Genomic DNA, 13,661 nt, shown 5'->3' with positions numbered 1-13,661 from the left:
AGAGAAGGACAGAAATCAGTAAGAAAAAGTGAGTGTAATTATATTATCTTGGTAATGTTGCAGGACCACGGATGCTAGTGAAACATGAAACCTAACCCCGTATTTATGATGGTGTTTGGCTTTATATAAACATGAGCCACCTCCCGCCCCAATGAGGACAGACCGCTGATGCCCACCGTCCGTGCCCACATGTTCCCGAGCACCAGTCAGACTACATTTCACAGTCGGTCCTGCAAGGCAGTGAGGCTGGCGGCGTGACCAAGGTTCAGCAAATGGCACGTGACCGGAAGTGAAGCAGGCCGGTCCCAGACCCGGCCGGTTACACAGGAGTAACTCCCGGTTCGCCCTCTCCCCACCTGACGAGGGGGTCTTGCGGGGCCCAGAGGAGGCAGCCCCGGGGGCAAGGGGAGTGAGAAGTGAACTCTGCAGTGCCGAGCCACCGAGGGCTCGGGACCGCTCAGTCCGTCACCCCACCCCAGCCGGTCCTCCTGTGCCGGACGCTCTGGGGCCGCCACCAGGACCTTTTATGTGCGGGTGCCACGGGCCCCGGCCGTTGCCGTCCTGGCCGATGGGCACTGTCCCTCCAGGCCTGCCCGTGCAGCCCACGGCCCTCTGCCCCAGGGCAGACGACTCGGAGGTAGGGCTTCTGCTCCAGAGCCCTCCCCCTCAGGGTCAGGCCAGGGCAAGAGCCTTTCCCTGAAAGCACACACCGCAGCCCAGTCCCGCCCCCTTCCTACCTGGCGTCCCCGGCACCCTCACCTAAGCCCGTGCACCCAAATCCCCATCTTGGGCTCTGCTCCCTCTGGCCCAAGGCTCCAGCCCACACTACTGCCGCCAGCTGACTCACAGAGCTCCTCTACCTTCTCATTCGCTCCCTGTAACGCCCGACGAGGCACGGGGTCTGCTGACAGAAATCCCGAGCATTTAAGTATCTCGCGCACAGTCCAAGGTTAGAAAGTGGCAGAGCCCGGACTGACTCCCGGGTCACCGGCCCCCCCACAGCACATCCACTCACCCACTGTGCTCATGACGAACAGGAAACGGCGGGGAGTAACTTCACTTCCCTTGGTCTGTCTCGGTGTTTTATTACCACGTATGTACATGTCATTGTGTGAGAGAGTGTTTGAGTGCTTTGGAAGTCAAGAAAACCAATAAATACTAAATCAAGTCTAAAGTCAGACAGCCAAGGAAATTCCATGGCTGCCTGAACAGGTAAAAGAAATTAGCAGTTCTTATCTGACCGGCCTATGAGAAATTGATGAAGGCAGTAGGACCAGAGATGCTATCTACAATGCAGAAGAAAGAGCTGACTCAAGATGAGTAAGCAAGGGAAACTTCCGGCTTTGGCAGTTTGTCCAAAAGAGTAAGAATGGAAACAGAGGGTTTCTGCGGGTGTAACCTTGAAACCGTAGGTGACACCAGCAAGGTGTGATAAGCTAGGGCAGCCAGGTGGAGGGCAGCGAGTGCCAGGGATGGCCGACTACGGCAGGCCACGCGCGGGGCCGAAAGACACCAGGAGCACACGCTGAGCGGTGCGGCTGAAGGAGGCCGGCACGGGAAGAGAGAGCTTCACTGGTACCTGCATCAGACCCTACCAGAAAGCAGCCCACCTCCGAGATGCCAAAGCCTGCGTGAGGGCCAGATGGCAGGAAGATTAGAGAAAAGGAGCAGACACTGCAAGACAGATTATTCAAAAAGAAAGTCCACGGCTGGTCCATGAAATAAACCAGAGTGACAACGGTTACTTCTCTGGAGAGACCAGATCCTGGTGGACACAAGGGCGAAACCATCTGGGGAAGACACGTGGGCCCCTCCTCCCCTCCACTTGCCTCAACGGGTAACAGAACCTGAGGGTCTGAATGCTTACGTGAAGTTTCAAACTTTAACGCTTTAAGATCGTAAAATCTTCTGACTGTTATCAGCACTGACTTTCCGGAACAGAAATTTAACAACCAGCAGGCATCTTCAAGCTCACAGTGCCATTTTCCTCACTGGTTTCGATTCCATTTTGAACGTGGATGGATGGCACTTCCTTTCCCTACACTGACACAACTTAAATTCTGGCCATAAGTTTGAGCCACATGGAAAAGATTGCTAACTGCCTACCTACTTTACATTCTCACTTCTTCCTGAGTGATACAGGGGCAACGCTGCCCACCTAAAACCCTGAACTTGTCACAGTGGGCCGGGGGCTCTCGGGAGGCTCACTGGGGGCTGCCTCAGCTGGCACGCACCTTTTGTCCCCCCCCCCCCCTCCTCTTCTGGCCTGCGATTTGAGTAGGAAAAATATAGGTCCCTGATAACACCACAGAACTGCTATCCCAACCCAGAACTTGTTCATTTTTATGCAAGAACACGCCACTTGGTTTAAGTCATTGTTCAAAGAATTTTGTTATGTGCAGCCTCATTCGCATCCTGACTCACCAAGTCAACGTCGTATCTTCTGCAAACACGGTGCCAGGAAACGGGCAGAACAAGTAACTTTTCCTTTAAGGGGTGAGGACACTCAGGTGTACGGAGCTAGAAGCGGACTGGCCCAAGTTACACTGCCCCCACACAGCTCAGGACGAAAATGCACACTTTCAGATTCTTGCTTTTATTATAAAGTGCTCTTTCTGCTGTCACACACTGCCGCTGGGACCAGCGTGTCTTCAGCAAGCCACGGCTCCAGTGTGGCATCCACCTCAGAGGCTCTCCTGATGCGAGCATTCATTGAAGAACTTGTAGCGTTTCACGGGTATAAAGGATAATAAATTACCAATTCCCTCCACCAAATGCACAATTATTTTAAGACTGTTAGTGAGCTGCGAACACCTCACTTAACAGAACTTTCAGCACTAATTCTCCTGCCTTTTGAAAGAAAAGGCTACCTTAATCCCTCGGCTAATTGCTCTATTTTGCTTTTCTTTCTATCCCTTTAAGAGTCTCAGGTAAAAAACATTATCATTCTTTCTCATAGAATTCTTACACAAACTGCACTCTGGCATGTTCCGCATCTCTTGTTAATTACATGATGTTATCTGTGTTAATCCTACTCAAGAAGGACTGACAACTTCAACCACAAAAAAAAAAAAAAAGAGCACTCTGCATAAATTGCTTAGCCCAAAGTTAATCGTATAATGCGGAAAAGAAAGAGGTTCTAACAGCTATTGTAGGACTTACCAGCTTCCCTAACAGGGTCAGTCAGTATATTTTAATAAGACTAATTAAATACCTTAACAATGTCATTGAAACTTCATGAATCTTTCAATGAATTACAACCTTCCTTTGCAGCATGTTTTCATTTATCAAGCTCACTTAAAATGCAAAGAACCATATAAGAAACCAACAGACGCTTAAGAACGACTCTCAGCTAATTCTCATTCAATGTGGGTCAAACGCAGAGAATACAGACCACTAGTGACCCCTCGCATAATTAAAATTATACCCTCTATCACAATATTAATCCTCTTACCTCAGTGCTTTCCACAGATCTTTTTTCTTTCAGGTTGTGCCTCGTCTAATACCTACATTCATTTTTTTTAAAAGGCGTTTTTGTGTTTAGAGGTGCTTTCTAAACATTTGAAGAAGCCTGTGCCCAGGGTCAGCACTACTCCCCACGCGGACTTGAACGCATGAGGACAACGTGCTGGCTCCAGCAGAGAAACTAGGGCATGTACGACAAAGCAGGACACCTTTAACTTAGAACAAAGTACTGCTCTTGATGAACATACTCGAGACTGTGTACCTACCTTAGTTACACGCTGAAAAGCCACAATGTTATTATCCCTGTCCCTTGCCCCTCCCGTTCTTCCCAAACACCCCACGCAAGCACAGTGCCTGCTCTCCCACAGCACTGTGTCGTGACACTCGCATCTTAAATACAGCTAGGGTCCACTTTAGCAGATCCGGTCATTTTCAGCCAGTTTACTGACATGCGTCTTAGTATTTCGCGAGAAAGGGAGAGGCACACCACGACTGAGACTCCGGCTGCCTTGGTTGCAACCCTACTTCTTGTGCCCCAAAAGACTCCGTTTCCCCATCTGTAAAGCGGAGAAAAGGATACCTTCCTATGGTTGTTGAACACAAGCTCTGAGCAAAAGCTGGAACACAGTAATCACTCAGTAATTTTTTTTTTTTATTTCCCAATGAACTTCAACAGCACGTGCTCCAGGGAGCTGTGTTTCCTCACTCAAAAAAAAAAGTTGGGGCGCCTGGGTGGCTCTGTTAACTGAGTATCTGACTTCAGCTCAGGTCATGATCTCACGGTTCGTGAGTTCGAGCCCCGCGTCAGGCTCTGTGCTGTTAGTTCGGAGCCTGGAGCCTGCTTCAGATTCTGTGTCTCCCTCTCTCTCTCTGCCCCTCTCCTGCTTATGCTCTGTCTCTGTCTCTCAAAACTGAATAAATGTAAAAAAAAAAAAAAAAAAAAAAATAGGGAAAAAAAAAGAGTGAGTTAAAAAGCAGAAGAGCAGCATCAGCTCTGCCAACTGCAAATGCGGTCTGTGCGCCAAGTCCTCCTCCGCGAGGGCACCTCCCACGCGGGCCATCACTCCCATCTCCCACCAGGGAATGACAACCGTGTTCACACAAAACACCAGACGCAAACGTTTATACCAACTCTCTTCGTAAGAGCCAGAGACTAGCAATAATCCAAATGTCGAAGGGATAAACGGACTGTGGTACGTCCATTCAGTGGAATAATACCTACCAATAAAAAAAGACAAATCCCTTACAGGTGCAATCTCAAGAGCACTGTGGCGAGGGAAAGCAGCCAGACTCAAAGCAAACATCCCACAGGAGTCCACTCACAGGACATGATTTCAATGAAAGAGAACATGGCGGTTGCCGGGGGGCTCGGCAGGGAAAGGAGTGACCACAGAAGGGGCAGCGCGAGGAAGCCCTCTGAGCGGCAGGACTGCGCTCTCTCTCTCTCTCTCAACTGTGGTGAGCACACAACTGAATGCACTTACAAAAACTCACCAGCTTGCACATCAAAAGGAAAAGGACTAAACTGTAAAAATTTTTTAAAACTCTAACTTTTGGGAAGAAATGCTTTCAGGTCCTTTATAATAAAATAGGGCCTCTTTCAAAGTGTATCTTAAAAATGCATTTCAACAACTGGAGCACCTGGGTGGCTCAGTCAGTTAAGCATCTGACTCAATCTCAGCTCGGGTCACGATCTCACGGTTGCGAGTTCAAGCCCCGCATCAGGCTCTGCGCTGACAGTACAGGGCCTGCTTGGGACACTCTATCCCTGTCTCTCTGCCCCTCCCCCACTTATGTATGCATAAGCTCTCGCTCTCAAAATAAATAAGCATTTAAACAAATGCATTTCAACAGCACTACAGGTCTTCAAAGACTCAGGGGAAAATAAATTTTAAAATAAAAACCGGTGTGCTTTGTAGGACACGTCGATAAAAACAGGCCATAAAGACTTTCTTGGCACACGTAGGAGGTTCTAAGACTGAAAATGTGTGTTCTTGTCAACAACACATTGGCCACATTACCACTTTACAGACTGGCAAACCGCACTCCGTTTAAGTCTACTATTTATGAAAGGGTGTGGGAACGGTTTTCATTTCAACGTGGACGGTTTTAACGTGGCCGAAAACTCAACAAAACCGTGTAGCAAACACTTTCACAATGTGGCTTACTGGCTCACTTAACTGTACGCGAAACCCACTTCCTATGACTTGAGCAAGTGCTCCCAGGTCTCTGAGGTCTCTCTGCGCGGACCCCCACCCACCCCCTCTCTGCCCGGCACACAGCGTATGCCGGCAGGACAGCGAGTCGACGGGGTGCAGGATCTCATCGCCGCCATACTTACTGGCTGTTACCGTGGTGTTTAGCTGTTCCTCCTACTGCTGCAGATGGGAATTCATTGATATGATTAAATTTGATGGTATGATAATGTATGGTAATCACGATTAATCAGAAACCCACCAGCAAACGGGGGATGTTGGGTATTATGTCACCTGCATTTTAAACTGCATTCTCTCCTTGCGAGCCTGACGACATTTGACAGCTGGAAGGCTCTCATCCCACACTCACCTGCTACTACTCACAGATCTGATAAGAGAAAATGCCCATCATTCCTTCCCGATCTTAAGTGCTAATAATTACACGGCATTGCAGGCAAGTTGTAAAAACAGTTAGGGGTTCAAAAGAAAGACTGGAATAAAGTCTAGGTTCACATCTGCAAGGGCTCTAATCAGAGAGAAATGGAATTGGAGGCAGCAGTCTCATCAAACATGATTTGCATGAAATGCCACATAAAACACATCCAGGACGTTGTCAATCAGCAGCACCTGATACCACACGCGTGCTCCACGGGCACAGGGCTCCCTGGGACCTACCTGCACGGCACTGTCACTGCACAGTAAGCACAGATGGAAATCAAAACCTAAAAACGAACGTGACTGCTCGGAAGACTAGTTGCAACTTATCAGCAGTCTTTTTTTTAAACATAATATTTAGTTTTAATTCAAACCAGAGTCCCTGAGAAATTATTCAGCAGCCAAAGCACTTGGTATTGAAGTGGCTACCCTGAAATACCAGCATTCACCCAGTACATCGATTCAGAATCAATGACTGAATAGGTGTTTAAAACCCCCTCGGTCAAGAATCTTTACAAGGTGCGTCACTCGGGGTTTAGCCACACGCTTAAAAACAGCAATTGCACGACACCTAAAACAAATTAGGTCAGCAAAATCTCAAAGCGACACCTTCAAATATTATCAACCGACATTCTAGTGTTACTTCTCTAAGTGGGCAAACATTAAAAACAATAAACATCACTTCGAGGATAAATACGTAACTGGACAATATACTTATGGGCCAAGAAAAGACTCCAAACTTTCCATCGGTGACAAAAACGTCAGCCTTCGTGGAAAGGGACACCAATCAGACTAACGAGTAAAACAAAGAGCCTTTGAAAACGAGCACAGAATTCACAGACACAAAGACAGGCACTCACCCGCAGGGCGGTGCACCAGCGTCCCGACCCCACCGCCCACCAACACCACGAAAGGAAACCACGACCGTCTGTGGGGCAACACTCGAGCCTTCACACGAGCGAAAATGCTTCACGAGAGGAGACGGACGGTAGGCGGCTGGGCGGCAAGACCGGACGGAGCACGAGAGCTGGGGCGGAGGGAGGGACGGCCAGCGGCGGCTCCTGTGCCCATCAGCTCCTGTGAGTGGCCACTGCTCCGACGGCTGAGACGCATTTTACACGTGGCAGAGTCACATCGCGGGACAAAAATGAGGACAGGACGAAGAGAATTCGTTCTCTGATGACGCTACCAACCGAGTTATGTTTACATTTCAAACAAAGGTTCAGAAGGCCGACTGGAAAAAAGAAAACAGTCTGGGAATTAAAGTTTGGGACAAGAAATGTTCTAGAGCACAGCACTAACAGCTGTGTCCGTGGCTAAAATTAAATACGCGGATCTGATTCTTAGGTGGAAACCTAAATTACAAAGCACATCACCGAATTCCATAAACGAGGGAACCGGGGGTGGGGGTTGGGAGGGGGGGCAGCCCATCGAGACACCAAGACGGACACGACCACAGAAAGGCACCTCGATGTCAAGAGCTAAAACGGTATTTTCCAAAAAGATCAAACATAGGGAAGCTTTTCTTACGATATTTGTTACTTTGACATTCAAATCTTTGCTTTAAAAACTGTTTAAATTCCCTGAATAAAATTCATCAACAGGACAGAAAGATATTAGTTTTGCTACTACATCAAGCATAGCTAAGAATACCATATTCTGGCCCAAGATTTTAGTTTTTAAAAATAATTTTAACGAATCCTATGAAAAATTGGTTTAATATTAGGCTGTCTAGAGTTCTGATTTTTTTAATTAAAAATTCAAGGTATTATCACTTAATACAATTTGTAGGCATACTACTTCTAAATTAAGAATCTCTCAAGGTTTCATAAAATTGTCAAACAAAATGGACTTCTAAGAAAGTAAAGCTTGCCACTGTTGGGGAAGAGAAGGAATCCCTCAGCATTAATACTGACTGGACACTAACTCCTTTAAAACTTGGAAATCTAGGGGTGCCTGGGTGGCCCAGTCGGTTCACTGTCCACCCGACTTCGGCTCAGGTCACGATCTCAGGGTTCACGGGTTCGCTGAAGCCCTGCGTCAAGCTCGGAGCTGTCACCTGGAGCCTCCTTCGGGTTCTGCGTCTCCCTCTCTCTCTGCCCCTCCTCCTCTGCTGGCGCCCTGCCCCGCCCCCTCACAAATAAAATAAAACGGTAAAAAAAATTAAAACTTGGAAATCTAGCGTTACTTCTACTGACTGCCTTGTTTACTCTTTCGTCCGTCAGGTAGAGCTTAATTCCTATACACTTATATACGTAAATGAGCATGATATAATGCACATTATGTATCAATGAAAACAAGTAAAAAATTAAATAACACAACGCCTCTCTACACAACTCATTTTATGTAGGGTTCATCATTACCTGAATCAGTAGACTTCCTCGGCACACAAAAAGATCTGAATCGCAGAAATGTAGTGAGCAAAGGGAAGTTCACTGTAATCTCGTCTCTCCCCAGCCTAAGCTCCTCTAATGAACCCCCACTGTCCCCAGGACAGGTGGCGCTCCTACCGACAGCTTCATACCGCTCGCTCGTGTTTCAGGACAACCCGACCCGTGTCTGCAGATCAACTTCTGCACGGAGTCCTACTCCTCCTGTGCCCAGGAGAACTGGCCGAGCCCTGGGCCTTGTTCACGGAAGTGTGGATGCAGAGTGACTGAACGAGTGACACGGCAATCCTATACTGAGTTACAAGACTACAGGAACTTCACTTAGCTCAGATTTCTGTGATTCAGATCTTTTTTGTGTGCCAAGGAAGTCTATGATTCAAAGAGACTCCATGAGGATTCTGAAGTCAGGTTTCCAAATGCGAATGTTTTATCAACGGGGAGGGGTTCTGATTTTTTTTTTTTTTTTAATTTTTAAGTAATTTCTACACCCAACATGGGGTTCAAACTCACAACACTGAAATCAAGTCACACGCTCCAACGACTGGGCAAATCAGGCGCCCCACCTCAAGTGTATTTTTTAAAAACAGATTCCACATCTGATTACTTTCCCTAAGGAAGATTGATTACAGAAATAAGAGCAGGGCATTTTCAAGACCATAAGTTCACCGTAAATTCAGCTTAAGATCTAGCATTTGGGGCTTAAAGAAAGACACAATACACACTAAATAACGATAAATAACTGAGCTAAAGAAAAATCTCTCCTCTCATATCACACACATGACTAATCTGTACCCAACTATTTCCTAGAGCCCATACATACTTTCCATCTCAAAAACAGTAACAAAACAAAATTGACATGTTGCAGAAACTCTTCCAAAAGCAATTCAACAGTACTCACTACCCTCAGCGCCCTGTAACAGTACTCCCGACCCTCAGAGTACTATATATAACTTAAATATACATTCAGTTTCAGGGTGCCCAGCCGGCTCAGTCAGTGGAGCTTGTGACTCTTGATCTGGTGGTTGTAGGTCCAAGCCCCATGTTGTGTTTAGAGATTACTTAGAAATAAAATCTTTAAAAAATAAATTAATAAGTTCAATTTACATAGAAACGGTCTCCTATTATCCGCTTATAATATCCTCCAGTATTATGCACTTTGCTTCTTGTAGGAGAGGATACAATCACATTTGCACAATTGAAAAATACAAGGAGTGCCTGGGTGGCTCAGTCAGTTAAGCGTCCGACTTCGGCTCAGGTCATGATCTCACGGTTTGTGGGTTCGAGGCCCGCATCGGGCTCTGTGCTGACAGCTCAGAGCCTGGAGCCCGCTTCGGATTCTGTGTCTCCCCATCTCTCTGCCCCACCCCTGCTCATGCTCTGTCTCTCTCTGTCTCAAAAACAAATAGAAACATTAAAAAAAAAAAAATTTTTTTTTAAAGAAAAATACAAGTAGATGAAAACTGCAATTACTCTAATTTTATGTTAGTAAACATTTTTATAAAAATATCAATTACATACAATATTGCTGTTTTTAACTAGCTTTTAGAACGTTATGGGTCACTCAAAGGAAAAATTAGTTAATATAAGGGAATAAAACCGGTAAGAATCCGTTATAGAAACCATGCCATAATTCATAAAAAACTACAAATCAAAGAGGTTTCTAAAAAATACTCTGCATCTTTACTGATTGTATTTTTGAATAATCATCTGCCTATACACCTAGAACCTTCATTAAAACCTTTCTGTTAAGTGCCTTCTATAAATATGCTATCTACTTAAGTATCAAAGGTGGAGTCAAATACATCTTTTAGATATTTCCTGAAAATCAGATTTAGTCTCAACAAAACTACATCTGTTTTACACACAAACAATATTAACATTTTATGGTCCAGTCCATTTTTCTTCAACATTGGTTTTACAAAGAACATATCTTCCTTGATTTAATGAAACCAAGAACTAACGACAACTCTAACCCAAAACTCAGATAGAACAATTTACTTAAACAGATACATTATTTAGTGGACGTTATTCTTCTGGTTAGGATAAGCAAGGAAAGCACACTGCAAAGCGTGGAGTGGGAGAATGTGTGTGTTCTTTCAAAGAAAGTTGAAAGAGAAAAACCTTCATTTTAAAATATAAAACCAATAGTTCATTAAGACTTTTGAGATTTGGGGTTTTTTTAAACAAGCAGAGTTCTCATGAGTATTCCCTAGAATCTCACACACGTACACAACTTCACACGTGTGTGCATGCACGTGTATGTGTGCACACACACACTCAAGGCCCTTTCTCACTGAACACAAGGCAATGATGAAATCAAAATTCATAGTCTTTAACGTGAAAAGCATTGCATGATGATCCTAATTCAACAATTTTACAGTTAAACCAAATTAATTCCATTCTCAAAACTCCATTGGCGTGTAAGCTGTTAACAAACATCTCCCACTACAAAAACCATTGTCAGTATTTACAAACCTCGACACTTATTTTGGTTGGAACCACCTGTACTTGCTGCATTAGTACCTCTTAGTAAACGCATGCTCACCCCCTCAGACCAGGAGGAGCAGCTGCTACTCACAGGGAATCTCTGCGGCCCCACAGCAGGTCTCGGCTGGCTGGGAACTGGCAGCAAGGGCACTGTGGAAAAACACCTTTTGTTACAAACAGGGTTCACTTCACAAACAAACCCACCAAAAAAGAAATACACCAAGTCTAGTATAAAACATGCATCATGCGTCAGTTACATGTAACATATGAAGTTTACACTTCAGCTAAGTGCTTAGTGTTTTACAAGCCCATAAAAGGGAAAGAGAAAGCAGGACGCTTGTCCCCATACAACAGCATACGCAGAAGCTTCAATTTCAACAGGGAATTTCTATTTAGAATTAAAATGTTTTGCAATGAGAGAAGAGATTACTCCTCTAAAATAAAAAACGGCTTTTGTGTTTCACATCCATATCCAAGTTATCCAGACTATCTAATCCAATTACATTTTCTGACTCCAATCAAATACAAATTCAAATCTAAATCCTCTAGAATCATGAAAAAGAGGGAGGGAGGGAGGGAGAGGAGGGAGGCAGAGAAAGGAAAACACACATACCCATGGTACTGTTACAAAGAACAATCTATTAAACAATCTCCTATGCCAAGATTTTGTTTGTTTTTGGTTTGTGTTTTTAAACAAGCAGAACACTCCAACAGATCTACCAGAAGAACATGAAATCACGTAATTCTAAAACAGACATTTTATCGAAGGGAAGAAGCCACATGTTATACCCTGGGGCTAAATACACTATTTAAAAGGTATGTTACACTGAACTTGATTCTGAAGGGGGAAAAAAAAACACCGCCCAAGCAGGGACTGCTACAGGGTAGTGTGCTGCATTTTTCATTAAAATGTGCAGCCAGATACACCTAGTAAGCTCTCAGGTTGTCGGGTGTCATGGGCTGAGTTGTGCCCCCCTCCCCAAACGCATATGCTGAAGTCTCCACCCCTAGTACCTCAAAACGGGACCGCGTCTGGGCAAGGGGCCTTTAAAGAGGGGGAGTAAGGAAAAACGAGGTCATGTGGGTGGGCCTGGATCCAGTATGACTGGTGTCCTTGTAAGAGAACAGACCACAGACACACACACAGAACCGGCTACATGAGGATACAGAGAAAATAACGGTGGTAATAGTAACATCACATACCACATTTTTAGTTTAAGAAACGTCTGGTGCATGAGAAATACACTTTTCCAATGACTTTAAAATTGGAACGCTAAGATAAATTTTATTTCCTATAAATACTCAAGGAACTCTATATATTAAGACTTATGGTGAGGGTCATACTTCTACACGTCCAATTTAAAGTAATAGTGTGGGGTCACCTGGGTGGCTCAGTCGACTAAGCGTCCGACTTCGGCTCAGGTCACGATCTCGCGGTTCATGGGTTCAAGCCCCACATCAGGCTCTGTGCTGTCAGCACGAAGCCTGGAGCCTGCTTCGGATCCTCTGTCTCCCTCTCCCTAGGCCCCTCCCCTGCTTGCTCACTCTCAATCTCTCTCGAAAATAAATATATCTATATTTATATTGTGTGTGACAGAAAGAAACTTACTTCAATAAAATGCAAAACGGCACAAGTTCTTCTGCTCCTTGAAAGCCTAATCCAATGAGTCAAAACTTCAAAATGAGAGGAGGTCAATTTGAGAGACTTTACGTAAAATAGGATGCAGCCCCCAACTCTATACAGCCTCCTACAAGGCACTGGGGGATAAATCGGTTTATCTAGGGCAAAATATGAGATTGTGAAATGGAGGAAGAAACAACTAGAGTATCTCTGACCTCAAAAGATTATAATGAAAGTGAAGAAGAAACTACGTATTAAACAACATAAAGACGATGGTTTGAAAATTAAGTGCCAAATACAAAGGACCCAGACTTTCAAGCCTATGTGCCACTTATTTTTAAACTTCGGATTTAAACATCAATTCCTATCGGATACCCAGATACCTACAATACAGTGAAAAGATTAAAAAATGTAAGTCTCTTTAACCATCTCCGGGGAGAAATCTGATTATAATTAACAGATTCCTTACACAGAAGCCTTCTTTTTAGTTGGCCTTTTTTTTTCTTTTTAGTAAACGGTAAAAAGCAACAAAAAAGAAAGAAGGGAAAAAGAATAAAAGTTAATAGAGGAGCACATCTGAGAACACGTGATCAGAAACCCAGCGTGGAGAGAAGGCCTTGGTTTGCCAAGTGTCCCTCGGGAGCTCCGTGGTCCCCCGGGGCTCAAAAGCAGACAGGCACTTCCACCAGCTGCCTTCCTCTGCACCATGAGCACAAGATAACTGAGAACTTGCCCTGCTAGCAGAACCTTGACCTTGGAATATTTGACATTTAACCTTTTTCTTTCTATTGACTAAACTGATTTAAGTTTTTGATTCATTACAACAGTTTTTAATAGGGTAAAGGCTGGAAAACAAGTTAAATTTCCATCAAAACTGGTTAATTATAATATGGTGGAACACCCCTCACCCTTGAGAATATGCACCATGAGGAAAAGATGTGCTTACGCGGTCACTTTCTCACGTGCCTTCCAACGGCCTAAGTCTCCGAGAACACAGGGCTACTCTACGTCCCACGCACAGCAGACGGCCTTGCCCTCCGGGAAGAGCCGTGGTTTCTACTTAAGCTC

The 13,661-nt window shown here is 45.0% G+C and overlaps 1 protein-coding gene across 4 annotated transcripts in view; it reads right to left on the bottom strand.

Moving 5' to 3' along the window:
* The window catches only part of RBM33 (RNA binding motif protein 33), a 134,657-nt gene that overhangs the window by 52,297 nt on the left and 68,699 nt on the right, over nucleotides 1-13,661 (bottom strand). For all 4 annotated transcript variants that reach the window (XM_049642157.1, XM_049642158.1, XM_049642159.1 and 1 more), the window contains one exon: nucleotides 11,064-11,122. In XM_049642157.1, the coding sequence (XP_049498114.1) occupies nucleotides 11,064-11,122 (59 nt within the window). The remainder of the gene's footprint in view (nucleotides 1-11,063; nucleotides 11,123-13,661) is intronic.

This window comes from Panthera uncia, chromosome A2 (assembly GCF_023721935.1).
Source record: "Panthera uncia isolate 11264 chromosome A2, Puncia_PCG_1.0, whole genome shotgun sequence".
In the NCBI taxonomy this organism is placed as follows: Eukaryota; Metazoa; Chordata; class Mammalia; order Carnivora; family Felidae; genus Panthera; species Panthera uncia.
Note: the sequence above shows the minus strand (reverse complement) of the source record. Positions and strands in the feature narration are given on the sequence as shown.